This window comes from Poecilia mexicana, unplaced genomic scaffold (assembly GCF_051168715.1).
Source record: "Poecilia mexicana isolate PSO_F unplaced genomic scaffold, ASM5116871v1 scaffold_9, whole genome shotgun sequence".
Lineage (NCBI taxonomy): Eukaryota > Metazoa > Chordata > Actinopteri > Cyprinodontiformes > Poeciliidae > Poecilia > Poecilia mexicana.
The window spans coordinates 25,794,157-25,810,461 of NW_028263378.1; the positions used below are offsets into that span (position 1 = coordinate 25,794,157).

At 40.3% G+C, this 16,305-nt stretch overlaps 4 protein-coding genes across 4 annotated transcripts in view; all 4 read left to right on the top strand.

Annotated features, from left to right (window-relative positions):
• The window catches only part of LOC106929235 (uncharacterized), a 34,641-nt gene extending 32,520 nt beyond the window's left edge, over positions 1–2,121 (top strand). Inside the window, exons 11-13 of the mRNA XM_088009062.1 lie at positions 353–495; positions 603–690; positions 789–2,121. Coding sequence (XP_087865188.1) covers positions 353–495; positions 603–678 — 219 coding nt within the window. The 3' untranslated portion in view covers positions 679–690; positions 789–2,121. The remainder of the gene's footprint in view (positions 1–352; positions 496–602; positions 691–788) is intronic.
• Positions 2,122–2,250: 129 nt separating this feature from the next.
• Positions 2,251–7,060, top strand: LOC106929237 (beta-crystallin B3-like). The gene is made up of 6 exons (XM_015005992.2): positions 2,251–3,313; positions 4,195–4,292; positions 4,786–4,904; positions 5,015–5,147; positions 5,261–5,403; positions 6,643–7,060. Exons 2-6 carry the CDS (start codon positions 4,218–4,220, stop codon positions 6,911–6,913), a joined length of 741 nt encoding a protein of 246 aa, XP_014861478.2. The 5' UTR covers positions 2,251–3,313; positions 4,195–4,217; the 3' UTR covers positions 6,914–7,060.
• Positions 7,061–10,427: 3,367 nt separating this feature from the next.
• On the top strand, positions 10,428–11,818 carry crybb2 (crystallin, beta B2). The gene is made up of 5 exons (XM_015005993.2): positions 10,428–10,512; positions 10,707–10,825; positions 10,929–11,061; positions 11,231–11,373; positions 11,481–11,818. Exons 1-5 carry the CDS (start codon positions 10,450–10,452, stop codon positions 11,647–11,649), a joined length of 627 nt encoding a protein of 208 aa, XP_014861479.1. The 5' UTR covers positions 10,428–10,449; the 3' UTR covers positions 11,650–11,818.
• Positions 11,819–12,765: 947 nt separating this feature from the next.
• Positions 12,766–15,986, top strand: ctu1 (cytosolic thiouridylase subunit 1 homolog (S. pombe)). The gene is made up of 3 exons (XM_015005991.2): positions 12,766–12,969; positions 13,838–14,338; positions 14,925–15,986. Exons 2-3 carry the CDS (start codon positions 13,843–13,845, stop codon positions 15,458–15,460), a joined length of 1,032 nt encoding a protein of 343 aa, XP_014861477.2. The 5' UTR covers positions 12,766–12,969; positions 13,838–13,842; the 3' UTR covers positions 15,461–15,986.
• Positions 15,987–16,305: the final 319 nt, after the last annotated feature.

Here is a 16,305-nt window from a genome sequence, read left to right on the forward strand (position 1 = left end):
AAGTAAAATGTTGCTCTCATCTCTTCCAGAGCAGCTTCTTCCTCATGTTCGATCTGTCCGCTCTGTGGCTTGTGACAAACTGCAACCAGGACTTTTCAATGGCTTTCTTTTTTTGAGATGTTGAAATTAAACGGCGGGGTTTAATGCAAATACATGTCACACTTTTTCTTTATTTTTAAATATTGTAAAAAGTCTGTTATTTTCCTTCCTCCTTGCATTTATTCAGTACATAAAATCCCCCATGATGTAAAGTGAAGATTGTGGTTGTGTAAATGGATGCTTTTTATTGATGTGGCGTCACATTTTTTTCTCTCTTTTTGCCATAACGTCTGAATATTCCCCCCATTTTCAGGCCCAGCTTAAGAAGAGGGTCGACTCGGACAATCAAACCGACGGTCCGGCTTCCTCTCCCTCCCAGCAGTCTCGCTCTCCCAAGTCTCCATTCCTCCCTCGCGCAGCGCGTGTGCTGCCCCCTCCTGGTGGGAAGGAAAACGGGTAAGAAACCCCTGCTGCAGCCCCTCTCTCTGTTGTCGTCTTTCGTTCCCAATCACGGCTTTTCTCTCCTGATCATTTATGGTGATTTATTATTGCGCCCCCTGCAGCCAGGAGGAGTCCCCGCAGTGGCTGAAGGAGCTCAAATCCAAGAAGCGCTTGAGTCACTTTGAGAATGAAAGCTAAGTAAACAAAGAGGTAAATTGTTTGATTGTTTTCTAACCCTCTTATTATTTTGAGTTCATATGAAATATTGGTATATTTATTTAACTGTATTTTCTTATTCTTTGTGAAAGGTTGCCTTAACAGATGAATCTGTAAGAAAAAGAAGCCTTAACATTGGATCCAGAGAGGAGAAGTGGATCTACAGCTGCTGATTTACATTTTATTTGATTTTTTTCCCCCATAAATTAGTTGTTTTTCTCACTTTCCGGGTTGCTAAATGTGCATGGTGCCTTTTTTTTTTTTTATTGAAAATCTATTACGGTAAAAAGGAAAACAAGCAAGGACGACTTCACGCTCAAACCCACCGAGGTCCTGCTGACGAACTCTCTCCTCGGGAGAAACGAGGACGACAGAGAATAAAAGACACCACATTTCAGGAGACACTGAAACTCAAGGGACCACGATGCGTCCGCGTGCGGGGAGGGCGCTCACGACGGTCACACAATCATTGCCATAAGGAAATATTTCAGACAACTAATAAGGTTTTGAACATAGAGAACAAATCGCCGGCGGGAACGTGTCAATAGAAGATGTTATATTTGTATCCGAGAGCTAGTTTTTGAGGAACGTAAACGGTGAGATGCGTCGCTACGTCAGAGGCTCTTCAGATATACTCTGATACACTCCACAGCCTCGAGTGTCGCTTCATATTGTATATAATGTATGTTTTTTTTTTTCTGTTTTTTGTTGTTGTTGATGAGGGATTGGGGGCTTTTGGGCAAGCAGCCTTGCATCTGTCAATCATGCACAAAACAAATCAGCACAAACACGTCGTGAGTCGGCCCGTTTCTCCTCCTCCAACGGACTGAAGCTACAACTGCTACAAGCATCCGATATAAGCCATACCGTCGCCTGGTTTCTCTTGCATCTTTTGTCAACCATGTCTCCAACAGATGTGCGATCGTCCCACTGTTTGGTCCCCATTCGGTTCGCATGCACAATCTTTCCTGTCTCATCAGGGCGTTGGCTCAAACCGCTCGCTGCGCTACCTTCTGTGATTTTTATTTTTATTTTTCTTCGCTCCAATCAAATGTGAACTTTTTTTAAGCGGCCTCCCACTTATTACTCTTCCACAAAGCACTTTTGTCACTTGTTGCACTGCAGCACTCGACGTCTGCCCACCTGGCCCCCAGCCGCCCCCTCCTTCTCGTCGGCCATGTCCTCTGTTTTTGTGCGGCTCGCTGGTGTAAATGCAAGTGAATATGTCGATGGAGGCTTTCTGAGTGATTGAACCTGGTTTTGGATGTATGTGAAATTCTTTTGTTATGGATTTTGAGGGGTTTATTTTTTACTTTCATCTTTTTCCTTTTTTTTTTATTTGAAAGTATGTTTATTACACTCTCGGTTGTACTGGCCAGTGTCCTAAAGCAAATAAATTCTTAATAAAACATTTACTTGACTTGATTTAGAGCCCCAGCACGTCTTTATCATGTCTGTGGATGTTTGTTTTCTCAAGATTTCCAGCAGGTTTTGTTTTTACCCCCAGAGAAGTGCAGAAATAGTTTTGAAAAGTGAAAGTGTGTTGATTACATATAAAAAGTGGGCATGTACTGATCTGGAAATTTTGGCAGATACACGTAACCAATATTATTATTTCTGTATTGGCCAATAATCAATATTCACCAGTATTATACAAACATTAATATCGGCCCAGTTTCACTTATCGGACTGATGCGATATGTTAAATAGCTAATATTGGCCAATACCAATGTTAGTGCCGATATATCGTGCATCCCTAATGAAAGCTGATGAACGCACTACGCAGCGCTCATAGTGTCTTGTATAAAGGCATTGACACCCCTCTAATCTCAACACATACTCAAAGATCAATAAACTTTAAATTGTATAAAATGAATTATAAAGTCACCATAAACAAACTGTCCTTGAAAAATGGGGCTAGTTGAGACCAAAGCAAAAAACTGAAGACTTGTATCGTCCAGTAAAACCAGGCAAGCAGTTTTATTTAGGGGCATCGGAGCTGGTTTTTAAATAAGGTCCTCATTTGTAAAAAAAAAAAAAAAAAAAAGTGAAATCTATATATTTATTTTTTTGCAACTACTGACTCCTTTGTTTTGGTCAAACAAAGGACGAAAACAACTAGTATTTAAAAAGCACTAGTTTTTAATATTAATGAAAAACTAGCACTTTTTTTAATCAATATTAGCCATAAAACATTATGAAATGTTTGTAACGTGGTAAAATATGAAAGTGGGGTTGATAAAACTGGGATGTGGGGAAGCCTGCTGCGCGTGTGTTTGTGCTGAGCAGGCCTGTCTGCTGAATCCTCTTGGCTCTCTCTGCGTGAGCCCACACACAGAGCTCGCTGGCAGCCCAGGCGGCCGGCCGGCCGGCCGGCTGGCAGGGCGGGCAGGGCGGCCCGTGCCAACACAGCTGCCTATTGAGAGGCAGCGTTACGGACACAATGTGAGCGACAGACTTGCTGTATCAACAGCTCCCCCTTTTCTGCTGTTGTGGCCAGAAATAAGCCATAAATACCCCCCCCTCTTCGTCTCTGGCCTCTAATGGCTCGACCCCTCCAAACACCGAGTGGCACAAAAGCAGAGGGACGCGACCACTTCCTTTCAGGCATACCAAGGTAAAAAAAAAATCGTTCTGGACGACATGGATCATTAATATTGGCTTATTGTCTGCTTGGCTTTGGAATTAGACGGTTACAACAACAATCCAGCTTTGGATTTGTTTATGGATAGAGTTGGGTGGTGACTAGTTACAATTACTCAAGTTACTCTTTTGGAAAAAATATATGTTTGAGAGTATTTTTACTACGCTGTACTTTTTTACTTTTACTTGAGGATTTTAATTATGAAGTATCACTTCACTTATGTAAAATTTCTGGATTCTCTGCCCAGTGTGAGTAACTTCATTGAATGGAGAACAAGTTGGTTTTAACCAAGTGTAATTCACCACACACACACACACACACACACGCACACACACACACACACACACACACACACACACACACACACACACCCCCACACACACACACACACACACACACACACACACACGCACACACATCTGCAGTTTCTTTTATCCTTAAAGAAACTGATTTGGAAAATGTATAGTTTGCCTGATTGTATTATTTTGTAATTATGTTATTTATATGGACTATTTTCTTCTTGATCTGTAAGATACCAAAATTTCCCACAAAATTTATATGTTGGACTGCCTGATGATGAGATTTCAGTACTCGAGTATCAAATACTTTTTTGCTCTTCAGTAATTTCTTGGATGGCTACATTTTACTTTTGAGTAAAAACATGTTCAAGTCGTGCTACTCTCACCTGAGAACAATCTTTGAGTAATCTACCCACCTCTGCTCGTAAAGGACAATCATCAAGATGATAAAAGCAGCTCCTGACAGAAAACTTCCCTCCTGATGCGTCTGCGTCTGTCGCTGTGTGACTGCTGTATGGATGTTGCTTTGTCTGTGTGTGTGCTGCTCCCAAACAGTGGAGGAGCAGTGGATCAGGAGGATGTCGGAGCAGCAGAGCGCCCCGGAGCAGCTTGCTGCTGGGAAGAGCCAGGGTGGAGCCGGAGCCGCGTATAAGGTACAGCAGCAGCTTTCTGCACGTTAAACCTTGTTAGTCCAAAATATAGCTATTATTATCTCCAGTTGTGTTTTGACATCTATGAATAAAAATAAAATACTCTGCAATAACGCAGTTCTCACCAAGTATTTTTGGTCCAGTTTCAAGTACAAATATCTTGGTACACTTGAAATGAGACAAAACTAACTTAGTAGTAATGACTTAATATTGATGAAAAAGTTTTTTGTTCCATTGTTAGATTATTTCTTGTTATAAGTGAAAATAATTTGCCAGCGGAACTAGTACTTTTCTTCATCAATATTAAGGAATTATTGATTTAAAGCAAACTACGCATCGCCGAATAGTTACTTTGTCTAACTTGAAGTGAACTAGAATATTTGTACTAGAAACTGGACCAAAAATACTTGGTGAGAACTTCTTTGTGTTTGTTCAGTTTGATGGAGACAACGCAGTGGATGTGACACAGTGAGACAGGCCTCTCGTTTCTGTCCAGGTGGTGGTGTTTGAGTTTGAGAATTTCCAGGGCTGTAAGGCGGAGTTTTCCTCAGAGTGCAAAGACGTGACGGAGAAGGGACTGGAGAAGGTCGGCTCTTTGATCGTGGACTCAGGGCCGTGAGTAATGCTCCATCCAGTCCCCCTGAAAACCTCTCTGCTGTATCATGCGGTCCAGTTGATGAAGTTAAACCCCACCTTCCCACCCTCCACCCGTTTGTGTTGCTCAGCTGGGTGGGGTATGACCGACATGGCTTCACAGGAGAGCAGTTTATTCTGGAAAAAGGCGAGTATCCACGCTGGGACACCTGGACCAACAGTCAGCGCAGCTTCTCCCTCCTGTCGCTAAGGCCGCTTAAAGTAGTGAGTGACGCGTTTCGGGTTTGATGCGTAATTGTTCCTACCGTCTCTGTGCTGCTTTATTGTTGTTTCGATTAGTTAACAATGACTGCAGACATTTGTTTCTGCCTGTATAGGATAGTGCTGAACACAAGCTCCACCTCTATGAAAGCCCTGGCTTCACCGGCAGGAAGATGGAGATCGTTGATGATGACGTGCCCAGCTTGTGGGGCCACGGTTTTCAAGATCGGGTAGCGAGTGTCAAGGCTCTCAAAGGAACGTGAGTTTTTTCCCCCAGAATATCTTATAATAATTGCTTTATTTTTGTTTGTTTGTTGTTGTTTTTTCTCACTGATTGTAACTATTTTGTTGCTATAGTTTGTAATTTAGTGCCTCATCAGAGGGTGAGGATGTTTTTTCTCAGTATTTCTTGTTAAAAATGTTACAATCTCAGAAGCAGCCTGCCTGTTTTCCCCTCCACCATTTAAAGGAGTGCCACATGGGCCAAAATTATAAGAAGCAAACTGGAGGAAAAATTATTTGAACACTTTTATATAAGTATATAAAAGTGTTCAAATAATTTTTCCTCCAGTGTTCAAAAATTATTTGAACACTTTTATATAAGTATATAAAAGTGTTCAAATAATTTTTCCTCCAGTTTGCTTCTTATTCTGGGTTTGACTGAAAAAAACTAAATAATATTTAGTTTGTTTTCTGCTAAAATAAAAAAAACACTTGCTGTGTTTAGCATTTGTTTTAATAAAACAGATTTGAGTCCACCAAGGTGTAGAGTATAAGTCAATGAGTAGATGGGGTCCTAGTTACCATGACAACATATGAAAACCATACATTTTGTGTTATGATATTTTCATAAGTAGATTTTCATTTAAAAGTCAAAATTTTGTCCTTATTTATTCTTGAATTGTAGTCAGCGGGGCCTCAAATGGCCCCTGGGCCCCACTTCAAACAACCTTGATTTAAAGTATAATCCTTATGTTAACTGCTAATGAGCAATATACTAGCTGCTAATGAGCTACATGCTAGCTGCTAATGAGCCAGATGCAAGCTGCTAATGAGCTATATGCTAGCTGCTAATGAGCCATATGCTAGCTGCTAATGAGCTATATGCTAGCTGCTATTGGCTTATTTAAGTTTATTTTGTTGATAGGAAGCAAGGAGCTAGCAAGCAAACTAGCTAGCAAGCAATTAGCAGCTTGTTACCACTAGTTTTAGTCACCTTGAGTTGTAGAGCGCAGTGAATGAAGATGTCTGCGTCCTATCAGGCAAACTTTTGCCTGATAGAAAGAATATATGAGATTATATAGTCTTGCCAAAACCAAATTTATGACCTATGATTAACGTATTTGAGGCCAACTTACACCATCTTTAAAGAATTTAAGACATGTTAAGTCCTTGATTTTAGATAAATAAATTTAAGAGTATTTAAGAATTTTAAGGATGCCTGTCTGAGGTGTTTCCAGGAGCGAACCCCTGCATGACTCCTTCTGTCTTCGTCCAGGTGGGTGGGCTACATGTACCCAGGCTACAGGGGCCGCCAGTACATCTTCGAACGAGGAGACTTCAAGCACTGGAACGACTGGGAGGCCCCCTCTCCCCTGATCCAATCTGTCCGACGTGTGCGGGACATGCAGTGGCACAAGAGAGGATGTTTCATCATTCCTGACCCCGACCCCGCTCCCGCCCCTGCTCCCGGCCCGGACCCTGATCCGGCTCCTCCTGCTCCGGCTCCGGCTCCTCCTGCCCCACCCGCAACAGCTGGGGCCAGCTGAGCGGATTCCTCACCTGCCCTCTCAAACTCCAGCTCTGCCCCAAAGTGCCAGCCCTCTGCCCTCACCTAACCATGGCAAACGCTACTTGTAGCCAGTCACGAGCGCCATGTGTGTCTCAGTGGCAAATAAAGGTTGTTTGACCTGAAATCTGTTGGTGATGTTATAATTGTGTTGCAAGTTGGACATTTTCTTTCCTAAGATTTGAAAAAAAAAAAAAAAAAATCAAGAATATAAATGTAAAATTGGCATCTATTTAAAAGTAATTTATACTGTAAATTTGGAGATTTTTTTTTCTTTTTCCATGAAATAATCCACAGTTATGCTTCAACTATATTTCCTTTTTAGCCCTATGTGCTACTTTTGGCGACTGTTTTCCTGTTTTAGTCTGCTGCATCAGATTTCATCCAGTCTTAGAAGCACTTGAGTGATTCAGTGAATATGTGGATATGCAGCAACGGAAGTGATGTCACGCTGTATGTATGCTTGCTATTAAAATACAGTGCATCAATTTCCCTGCCATACTCATCATTGTTCATTTTAAAGTAAATGACTCTCAGCAGAAACTAGATATTTACATAAAACAAGTGACGATGCGAAAGGAGATTCCTCACTGTCGTTTTATTCCTCACTGTCGACAATTAATCGGACTAACCCTTTCTTGTTTTAAGACCAAGCTTACTTCTGTTTTATAAAAGCCAGAATGATTAGCATTTCTAATATTTTTATTCTTAAGTTTATATAAACTAGAATTACTATGCCTTTTGGGAAAACCCAAATCTTGACGTCAATAATTTGTAAGTGTCTGATTAATCAGAGATTCATAAAAAAATAAAAAAAACTGAAGGTTTGCATGCACAAGTTTGGGTTTATTGTGGTTTTTCTATAATATGGATATGGGTCATAATTATACATACAGGCTCAAATACAAACATCCACCTCCACCTACATAGCATTTTTTGGCTTTTGCTTTATTGTCACACTGAAATGTTTCAGGGCATCAAACTGTTTTTCAATTAAACATAGATGAGTAAATATAATAGATGATGATTTCATTTATTGATCCCCATTTTAAAATCACAAATTAACTGGAATTAAAAAGCGGTCGATTTTTTTTAAATGTCTGAGTTCATTCACTCGTCCTACTTAGACTAAATCTCTACCAGATTTTGACTCCTAACAACATGACAAAACATCTCAAAAAGCATCCCATAATGCTCCAGTCTAAATTCAAGAAAGGATAGAAAACTGAATCGTTTGCACATTGTTGTCATCAACTGTCCAGGCCGGTTTTTATGATTTGTTCCAGCACACTCGGGTTTCGATACAGGACAATGATACTGGCAAGTCTGCATTTCAGTGTCCCAAAAATGAAAATATGAATATTTTGAAGTGGCCTAGTCATAGCCTGGATTTAAATCTGATGTGAATTCTGCAAGGAAGAGCATGTAGAGTAAAGTGATATAAAAAACTCATTGCCAGTTATCTCAAACGCTTGGAGGAAGTTGTTGCCACCAATGATGGCACAATCAATTGGTTTCTTTTTTACATAGTTGGTTTGTATAGGGTTATTTTTTCTCTCATAACATTTAAATGCAACAAAGAAGCAAAAACAGAAGTAACCTGTAAGGCTGTGTGTCAGCAGCCTGCTTTTCATGACAGGATTATGCCTCAGTCAACATCTCAACAGATTTTCTTTCACCTGAAGGCAACGTTTGTGACAGATGGTTGAAAACTGGTGAAAGCTGAGTGTTCTGTGTTTGGACAGTAGTTCTTAACACTCATGAAAAATTGGCATTGGAATAGACAAACCAAGCAAAGGTCACAGGCTTCACAGTGCCCTGACCTTCATCTCACTGAAAACACATGGATGTGCTACACCTAAAGCTCTGTCTAACAAAACCAGTTTAAATGAACTCTAGTTCTGCCTTGATGAACGGCAATATTTGAAGAGACATTAACAAAATACAGACGATGCGTAAAGAGGCACGGGGCAATTCATCAGCTCTTTTGAGTATGTTCATTTTTAATTTTCTTGTTTATATCCTCTTTTTTTCTATTTTTAGTCAAATTTCTCTTTAAAACATGTTTCCGTATTCTGTATTCTGTAAAATTTTTACTGTAGTCTAAATTCAGATGTCACTGTAGAGGCAAATCACATAACTACTTGTGATCATACAAACAAAATATACTTTATGATTGCCAAAAGAAATTCAGCCAGAAATAAAAATTGTGACTGCTGAAATTCTCAAGATTTATTTTGGTTTTCTTCAGCTTCATCATTGATCTTTGTCACAACTTTGTGGTCACCAGAACCAAACATGCTATAATCTTTTCCAACCTGAATGCAAATGAACTGTTTAAAGAGACTTTGCCAAAACCTGTGAAAAGTCCTCATGCTAGCTGATCATCTTGATTCTTGTGCCTCTTGTGATGTCACTGATCACAATAAACACACAGCAGAATTCCCAGTGTTTTCCGTGTAGCAGCTTTTAAAATGTTACGTTTTGTGAAGTCTTGGAGTGGAAATCTTTACTACCATACCTACCTGTGTTTTTGTTTTTGTCTTAGGATGTTGGTGAAATAAAAATGCATATTTGAAAAGTGCCTTTAAATCACAGTGGATTAATAGTAGATTATAACAAATAAATAAGGTAAATGTGTCATGAGAGTTACGCCAAACACTCAGGTGGCTTTTTTTTTTTTGTAGTTAAAATTAAACAATGAAGGAATCTGAGAATCTGAGAGAACATTCATCTTGCTCACCTATTTTCAGACAAGATTTAAATTGGATATCCATTTTTTTCTTTTGAGTTTTTTTTTTCTCCCCTGGATAACAAACCATAAGAGGTGCACAATTTCAGATATCTGTGTTCACTGCGTTCCCCCTGAGCTTGAACCTCCACAGCACAGTAAAACCCGTCTTTTCCTATCTTTCTCCCTCTCATTGTGGCTGTGGGACTCTTGGCACTGTTTGTGCTGAATCATGTGGATATCAAACAATGACTGGCTGGACAAAACTGACAAGTAATGAAATAACTTTGTGGGAGGATGACCCTCTGGGGTTGGGTGGGGTGGATTGGAGCTGCAGTGTGAGGCTGGGAGGGCGGGGGGTATACAGTGACCCCCTCGTTTCAGTCCGGTTGGCCTATGGCAGCCCGATCTGCTAGCTGGCTTGGCCGCGTTGGGTTCTGTTGGCAGAGTTTCCCCCCCTGGGTGTTCAGTATATATTGAGCTCCTCATGCCGACACAAACACACTGGCACCAACAGGTACTGGTAAGGGGTTTGTTCTTATTCATGCTCATTTTTATTTCTCATAACTGTTTACAATTGATTGCTTGGATATTGTCTATAAGTAAGTCCAGTTTTTTTATTTATTTATTTTTTACATATTTTATACAAAATATACCTAAAAAAATAAATGATAAAGATTTGTTTGTATTTTAAATGTGAAAAAATATCAGTATGGACTAGAACCGGTTGCATTATAATACTGATAGTGTTTCCTTTCAGGTTTATCCTTGCCAATCTGTTCACTATGGCCTCAGATCACCAGATCCCTGCATCCAAGCAGCAGCAGCCAGGAAGCAGTGCATTTAAGGTGAGAAGAACTCATGTCTTACCAAGTATTTTTGATCTTGTAGTGAAAACATCTTAGTGCACTTGAAATTGTGGAAAAACTAACTTACAAGTAACTTTTCAGCAAGATATAGGAGCTTGTTTTAAGTCAATAATTCCTTAATGTTGATGAAAAAGTACAAGCTCAACTTTCTTTTTGGCGCACTCGATGCACAGCTCGTCATCTATGAGCAGGAAAACTTCCAGGGCCGCTGCCATGAGCTGACTGGGCCCTGTAACAACCTCCAGGAAGCAGGCGTGGAGAAAGTGGGCTCCATACTGGTGCTGTGTGGACCGTGAGTGTGTTTCAGAGGCCTGCAGAAAAAGAAAATATTTAGAGCGCAACAGACAAAACGGAGGACTGACGTGTGGCTGCGTGCCTTTCCTCTGTCCTGTCAGATGGGTGGGATACGAGCAGGCCAGCTGTAAGGGGGAGCAGTATGTGTTTGAGAAGGGGGAGTATCCTCGCTGGGATTCCTGGACCAACAGCAGGCGCAGCGACACCATTGTTGCATTTCGCCCAATTAAAGTGGTGAGAAAACGCATTTTTAGTTCACATCATCATCATCATCATAATCATCATAATCATCATCATCATCATCATCATCATCATCATCATCAGCCAGCTGCCTAACACGTTGCTAGATTGTACTGGCTGATTTCTTGCTTTCTGTCTCTCTCTCTCTCTTTCTCTCTCCCAGGACAGCCAGGAGCACAAGATTGTCCTTTACGAAAACCCAAGCTTTGCAGGAAAGAAGATAGAAATCATAGATGACGATGTTCCCAGCTTCCACGCTCATGGCTACCAGGAGAAAGTGTCCTCTGTTCGGGTCCAGAGCGGCACGTAAGTTTCTATTCCAGACAGATGATGATGATGATGATAATGATGAGCAAAAAAACCTGAATAGTTTCACTATTAATTGACATGCAATTTTCCTCCTCATGCCCCAGCTGGGTTGGCTATCAGTATCCAGGTTACAGGGGCTTTCAGTACCTGTTTGAAAAGGGGGAATATAAAGACAGCGGAGAGTTCGGAGCTCAGATTCCCCAGATCCAGTCAGTTCGGCGCATCAGAGACATGCAGTGGCATCAGAGGGGCGCTTTTCACCCCGTCAACTAAGCTCGTGACTCTTCCCTGTTATGATTTCTGACTCTGAAAGCCTTGACCCCCATCTAGCCGCAGCATCTTTGAATTTCAGCTACACCATTCAGCATTTATTACCTACTGCAGCTGTTGTAGCAGTGGCATTCTTTGGAGCAAACTAATAAATCCTCATTGCTTAACATTTTCCCCTGGTGATGTGTTTTATTCCCATTCTGTAACATACGAGTTAGTTTCATCTGTGAATTTGAATAGAAGCATCTCAAGTATGCACAACGCCTTGCAAGAGTATTCAGGCCTTTTGAGCTTGTTGACGTTGTGTGTCTTTATAACCACAGACTTCAATCTAGTTTGTTGAGATTTTATATGGAAGACCATTATAAAGGAGAAACATAAATATGAAAAGTGCCTTCATTTGCTGAGCCTGTTATACAACAACCGCGTGTCTTCAGTCAGAGGCTTCATTAGAAACGCTGTAATAGAGACTGCTACAGGAGATCTGCCCACAAGCCATTACCATCTACAACTCTTTGAAGATAACATAAATTACAACAACATTTAATTTCCATTTGGGATCGATAAAGTTTTTGTTTTTTTTAACTGAAGCTATGAGTTTACATACACTGCATAAAAAAGAGGCATAATAATATGTTCTCACTTTCTCTTACAAGCCATTGTAATATCATTGTATCTAAACCTACGGCTTTTGGTAAAAAAAAAAAAAAATCTAAATAAAAGCACTTAGAAATACTTTTAGTAATCCTAACTGACCTAAAACAGGAACTTCCGCTGTTTATGTTATAGAACGGCAGCTTAACGACAAAAGGAACGGAAAATAATTTGCAACAAGGTTGTAAAATGTATCTTGTTATCAGCGGCCCCCTTGATAAAGGCACAAGGTATGTTTGTTTTGTAAATAAGAACATTTATTTTATTGATTGGTCGGAACTTTAAATTTATTTTATTGTATACAAACACTAGGGCATAGTTTTGAATTGGAGTTGGTAATTTTTTTAAGTCGTGAACGTTATTTTTAGTTGATAAGTTGCGGTTGTAAGAGCGTGTTTTTGTAGCTTACACTGTCTTTTTGTGTGTGTCCATAAGAGAAGTTACCCACTGATGTGCAATGATAACCTCCGACCGATAGGATGCGCTGCAGGGCTTTTCGCCCCCGCTTACCTGCGTAAGGAGAAACATGGTGTAGCTGCATTGCAACATGCGGCTCTTTTCGTTTGACACAAAGTCTTTCTGATAAGATAAACGTAGGTTTCAAGACGTTTTTCTGGTGTTTTTGGTTCCCACGTCTCTTGTTCAAATCTCGTCTTACAGGAAACGTTGGTATGCAAAAGTTACGTCTTTAAATGTGTTTTACCTTAGCTAGCTAGGTTTGTCCAAGGTCTTTCTGGCGTTTATATTGGTCGTTTTCTTACGTTTTGGCTTTAGATTTGGCTTTAAAATACACAGAACCATTATTTTTTAGCCCTGCTCTGAACACGTTTCTGCCTCCCGTCTTTATTACTGTAAATTGTATCTTGTAGAAAACTTAAAGCTGCTGGGTGAGTTTGGCCATTTTACATCTTGATACATTTGCCAGTCCATTCCTGAAACGCAGTATTATGAGATGAGATGCACAGCATTCTGCCACTGATAATGTCATATAATAAAGAAAACGTTTTTCATTTCAGAATGTAGGCTCTTTACGAACTATATGAATCCAGTGGTGCATATTTTTGTCATATGTTTCTACAATATACCGAAGATCTGTATTAACTTGTTACAAGTTTCAGAGAAACAAGTTAATGTGAGATTTTAAGGAGTCTTCTCACTGTGTTTGCCCGCCTGCTGCCCTTCCTGAGCTCTGCACTGGTGGCTCCCCAATCACTTAGTCCAATCCTCCTCTTTCGCACATTGAAAAAAATGCTTTACAACAACTTCCTTCCTCGAAGTTCTTGTAAATTTTAATACATAATTGATTTGTGATCTTAGTGGCAGCTATCTTCTTTCTTTAAAGGAAAAGCAAAAATGACAACATATGTTGTTTTGGAGGTTGAAAGATTAAGGATTTTTTTCTTTGCTCCCTTTTTAAATAAACTATTCTGCTCTTCCAGTTTAAATAAATGGAAGAGGGAAACCACTTTCTGTGTCCTTGTAAGTTAAGCTTCTTCCTTTCTCATCTCTTAAACCAAATTTGTCAATCTTTCCACAGCCAAGATGCCTGTCCTGTGCAGCAGCTGCTCCGAGAAGCGCGCTGTGCTGAAACGTCCAAAAACCGGCCACTCTCTGTGTAAGGCCTGCTTCTTCTGGGCGTTTGAGGAGGAGGTGCATCAGACCATTGTGGCAGCAAAACTCTTCAGTCCCGGGGAGACTGTTGGCATCGCCGCCTCGGGTGGAAAGGACTCCACGGTGCTCGCACACGTCATGAAGCTTCTGAACGAGAGGCATGGCTACGGACTCGAACTCATGCTGATATCCGTGGATGAGGGAATCACCGGTTACCGAGACGACTCCTTGGAGACGGTGAAGAGAAACCAGCAGCAGTACGAACTGCCGCTGAAGATCGTCTCGTACGAGGAGCTGTACGGCTGGACGATGGACGCCATAGTGAAGCAGGTGGGACTGAAAAATAACTGCACCTTCTGCGGGGTGTTCAGGAGGCAGGCGCTGGACCGAGGAGCCATCATGTTGAAAGTGGACAAGATTTGTACAGGTAATCTGGATCAGTGGGCTGAGTTACTATGAGTAGCTCTCAAAGTTCCTACACAATCTTAAATCAGGATGTCTGCACATCCTTAAAAAGTGATGTATCTAAAATGAAGGCCTTAAGAGGTCTTAAATTTATTTTAAAAAAAGTAAATACATTAATCACAGGTCTTTGTGATGTGGCAGGGCTATAGAAGTTTTTTTTTAATAGCAGGACCATTAGACAAAAGTACATTCTAATATAACCTTGCTTGTTAACTTTTTTGCATAGGTATTTGTAATTTTATTAGCTTTGTCTAGGCGCATTCTGTGCAATAATATAAAAAAAACAAACTTTTAAGCTTGAAATTTCTGCTTTTGCTATTCTTGATTGTAATACAGCAGGATAGCCCATCCATCCCCTATTTTTATAGTAGTTCATTTATTTGTAGGTATTTAATTCAAGGTGGCATTAAAAAGGTCTTAAAAGTATCTTGGTGAAAGTTGATACCTTGTAAATAATTATAAATTGCCTGAATTTCTAAAAAGGACAGTAAGCAGTGAACACTATCTTGTCTTTAAATAATGCTACGTACTTTTCTTTTTCTTCTCAGGTCACAATGCCGATGATGTGGCAGAAACGGTTTTAATGAACATCTTGCGCGGGGACATAGCTCGTCTACGTCGCTGCACCGCCATTTCCACGGCCAGCGAGGGCGACGGGGTCGTGCCTCGCTGCAAACCCCTCAAATACGCCTACGAGAAAGAGATCGTCCTGTATGCCTACTTTAAGAAACTGGACTACTTTTCGACAGAGTGCATATACTCCCCTAACGCCTACCGAGGCTACGCAAGGACCTTCCTCAAGGACCTGGAGAGTATACGGCCCAGCTCAATAATGGACATCATCCACTCCGGTGAGAACCTGTCTGTTCGCGAGGGCGTGAAGATGCCGGTCCAGGGGACCTGCAGCCGCTGCGGCTACATCTCCAGCCAGGCGCTCTGCAAGTCGTGTGTGCTGCTGGAGGGCCTGAATCGCGGTCTGCCTAAGCTGGGCATAGGGAAGCACCACCGCCTGCACGAGAAGATTCTCTCCCAGCAGCCTCTCACAGAGCACGAGCAGAGGAAGCTCAAATCAGTAGACTTTTGATGGTATCCATGTCATATCCATATCTAAAGATTTAAGATAAATTTTTTTAAGCATAATTTCAGTATAAACAGCTTTCAACTGGAGTGTTGAATGTGCTTTTTATCAGAGTTATGAAATTGAAATAATTTTTCATTGCAGAAATGAGGGATTATTTGGATTTTTTTTATGAGTCATTGGTATGTTTTCCCAGAATTTCCAGAAATTAGATTCATTTTCAAGTCTGTGTGAGCTTTACAACTTTTAAAAGTTTTCATTATAATTTCACTTTATCAAAATGCTTTAGTTCTTTTTACATTCTATTTACTTTTGATGTCACATCGTCTTAGAGTTTAAGAAAATGGAAGAACGGGACAAACTGATCCAGAGATGTTTTATGAACTATAATGGATGCTTTTTTTTATCCACACGATTTATTATTCTGCTTGTGTGATATTGGCATGAATTCAGAATTTTAAATCTATATTTTATGTTCCATGTAAACCAAAAATAAAATAAATGCAATGCATGTAAACATTACACAAAACAACTACATAAATGTTTACATATAAAGTTCCTCAATAAGATAAAAAAGATGGAAAAACTTAAATTGTTCTGCTCTTATCCATCTTAGAAGCGTCCCAAAGAGCCCCCTGGGTTTTAATTTTAATCTGGCATATTGATTCGCATGTGTACTGATGCATCTTGGTGAGGTAAAGTGTACAAAACAGCTGGATACAGGTAATCATTGAAAATTTTATATTTGAAATGTACTGAACCATTTCATAGAATGTTTTAAACTTCTATTTCTGTTAAACTCCTACAGAAAACAAAACAAATTAATAGTAAGGTGGCAATGTTTTTAAACT

Excerpts from the sequence above, each read along its gene's own strand:
- crybb2 (XM_015005993.2), top strand. The coding sequence starts at position 10,450 with ATGGCCTCAGATCACCAGATCCCTGCATCCAAGCAGCAGCAGCCAGGA. Across the intron at positions 10,513-10,706 it reads CAGGAAGCAGTGCATTTAAG|CTCGTCATCTATGAGCAGGA; the intron begins GTGAGAAGAACT and ends CTCGATGCACAG. Across the intron at positions 10,826-10,928 it reads ATACTGGTGCTGTGTGGACC|ATGGGTGGGATACGAGCAGG; the intron begins GTGAGTGTGTTT and ends CTGTCCTGTCAG.
- ctu1 (XM_015005991.2), top strand. The coding sequence starts at position 13,843 with ATGCCTGTCCTGTGCAGCAGCTGCTCCGAGAAGCGCGCTGTGCTGAAA. Across the intron at positions 14,339-14,924 it reads AGTGGACAAGATTTGTACAG|GTCACAATGCCGATGATGTG; the intron begins GTAATCTGGATC and ends TTTTCTTCTCAG.
- LOC106929237 (XM_015005992.2), top strand. The coding sequence starts at position 4,218 with ATGTCGGAGCAGCAGAGCGCCCCGGAGCAGCTTGCTGCTGGGAAGAGC. Across the intron at positions 4,905-5,014 it reads TTGATCGTGGACTCAGGGCC|CTGGGTGGGGTATGACCGAC; the intron begins GTGAGTAATGCT and ends TGTGTTGCTCAG. Across the intron at positions 5,404-6,642 it reads GTCAAGGCTCTCAAAGGAAC|GTGGGTGGGCTACATGTACC; the intron begins GTGAGTTTTTTC and ends GTCTTCGTCCAG.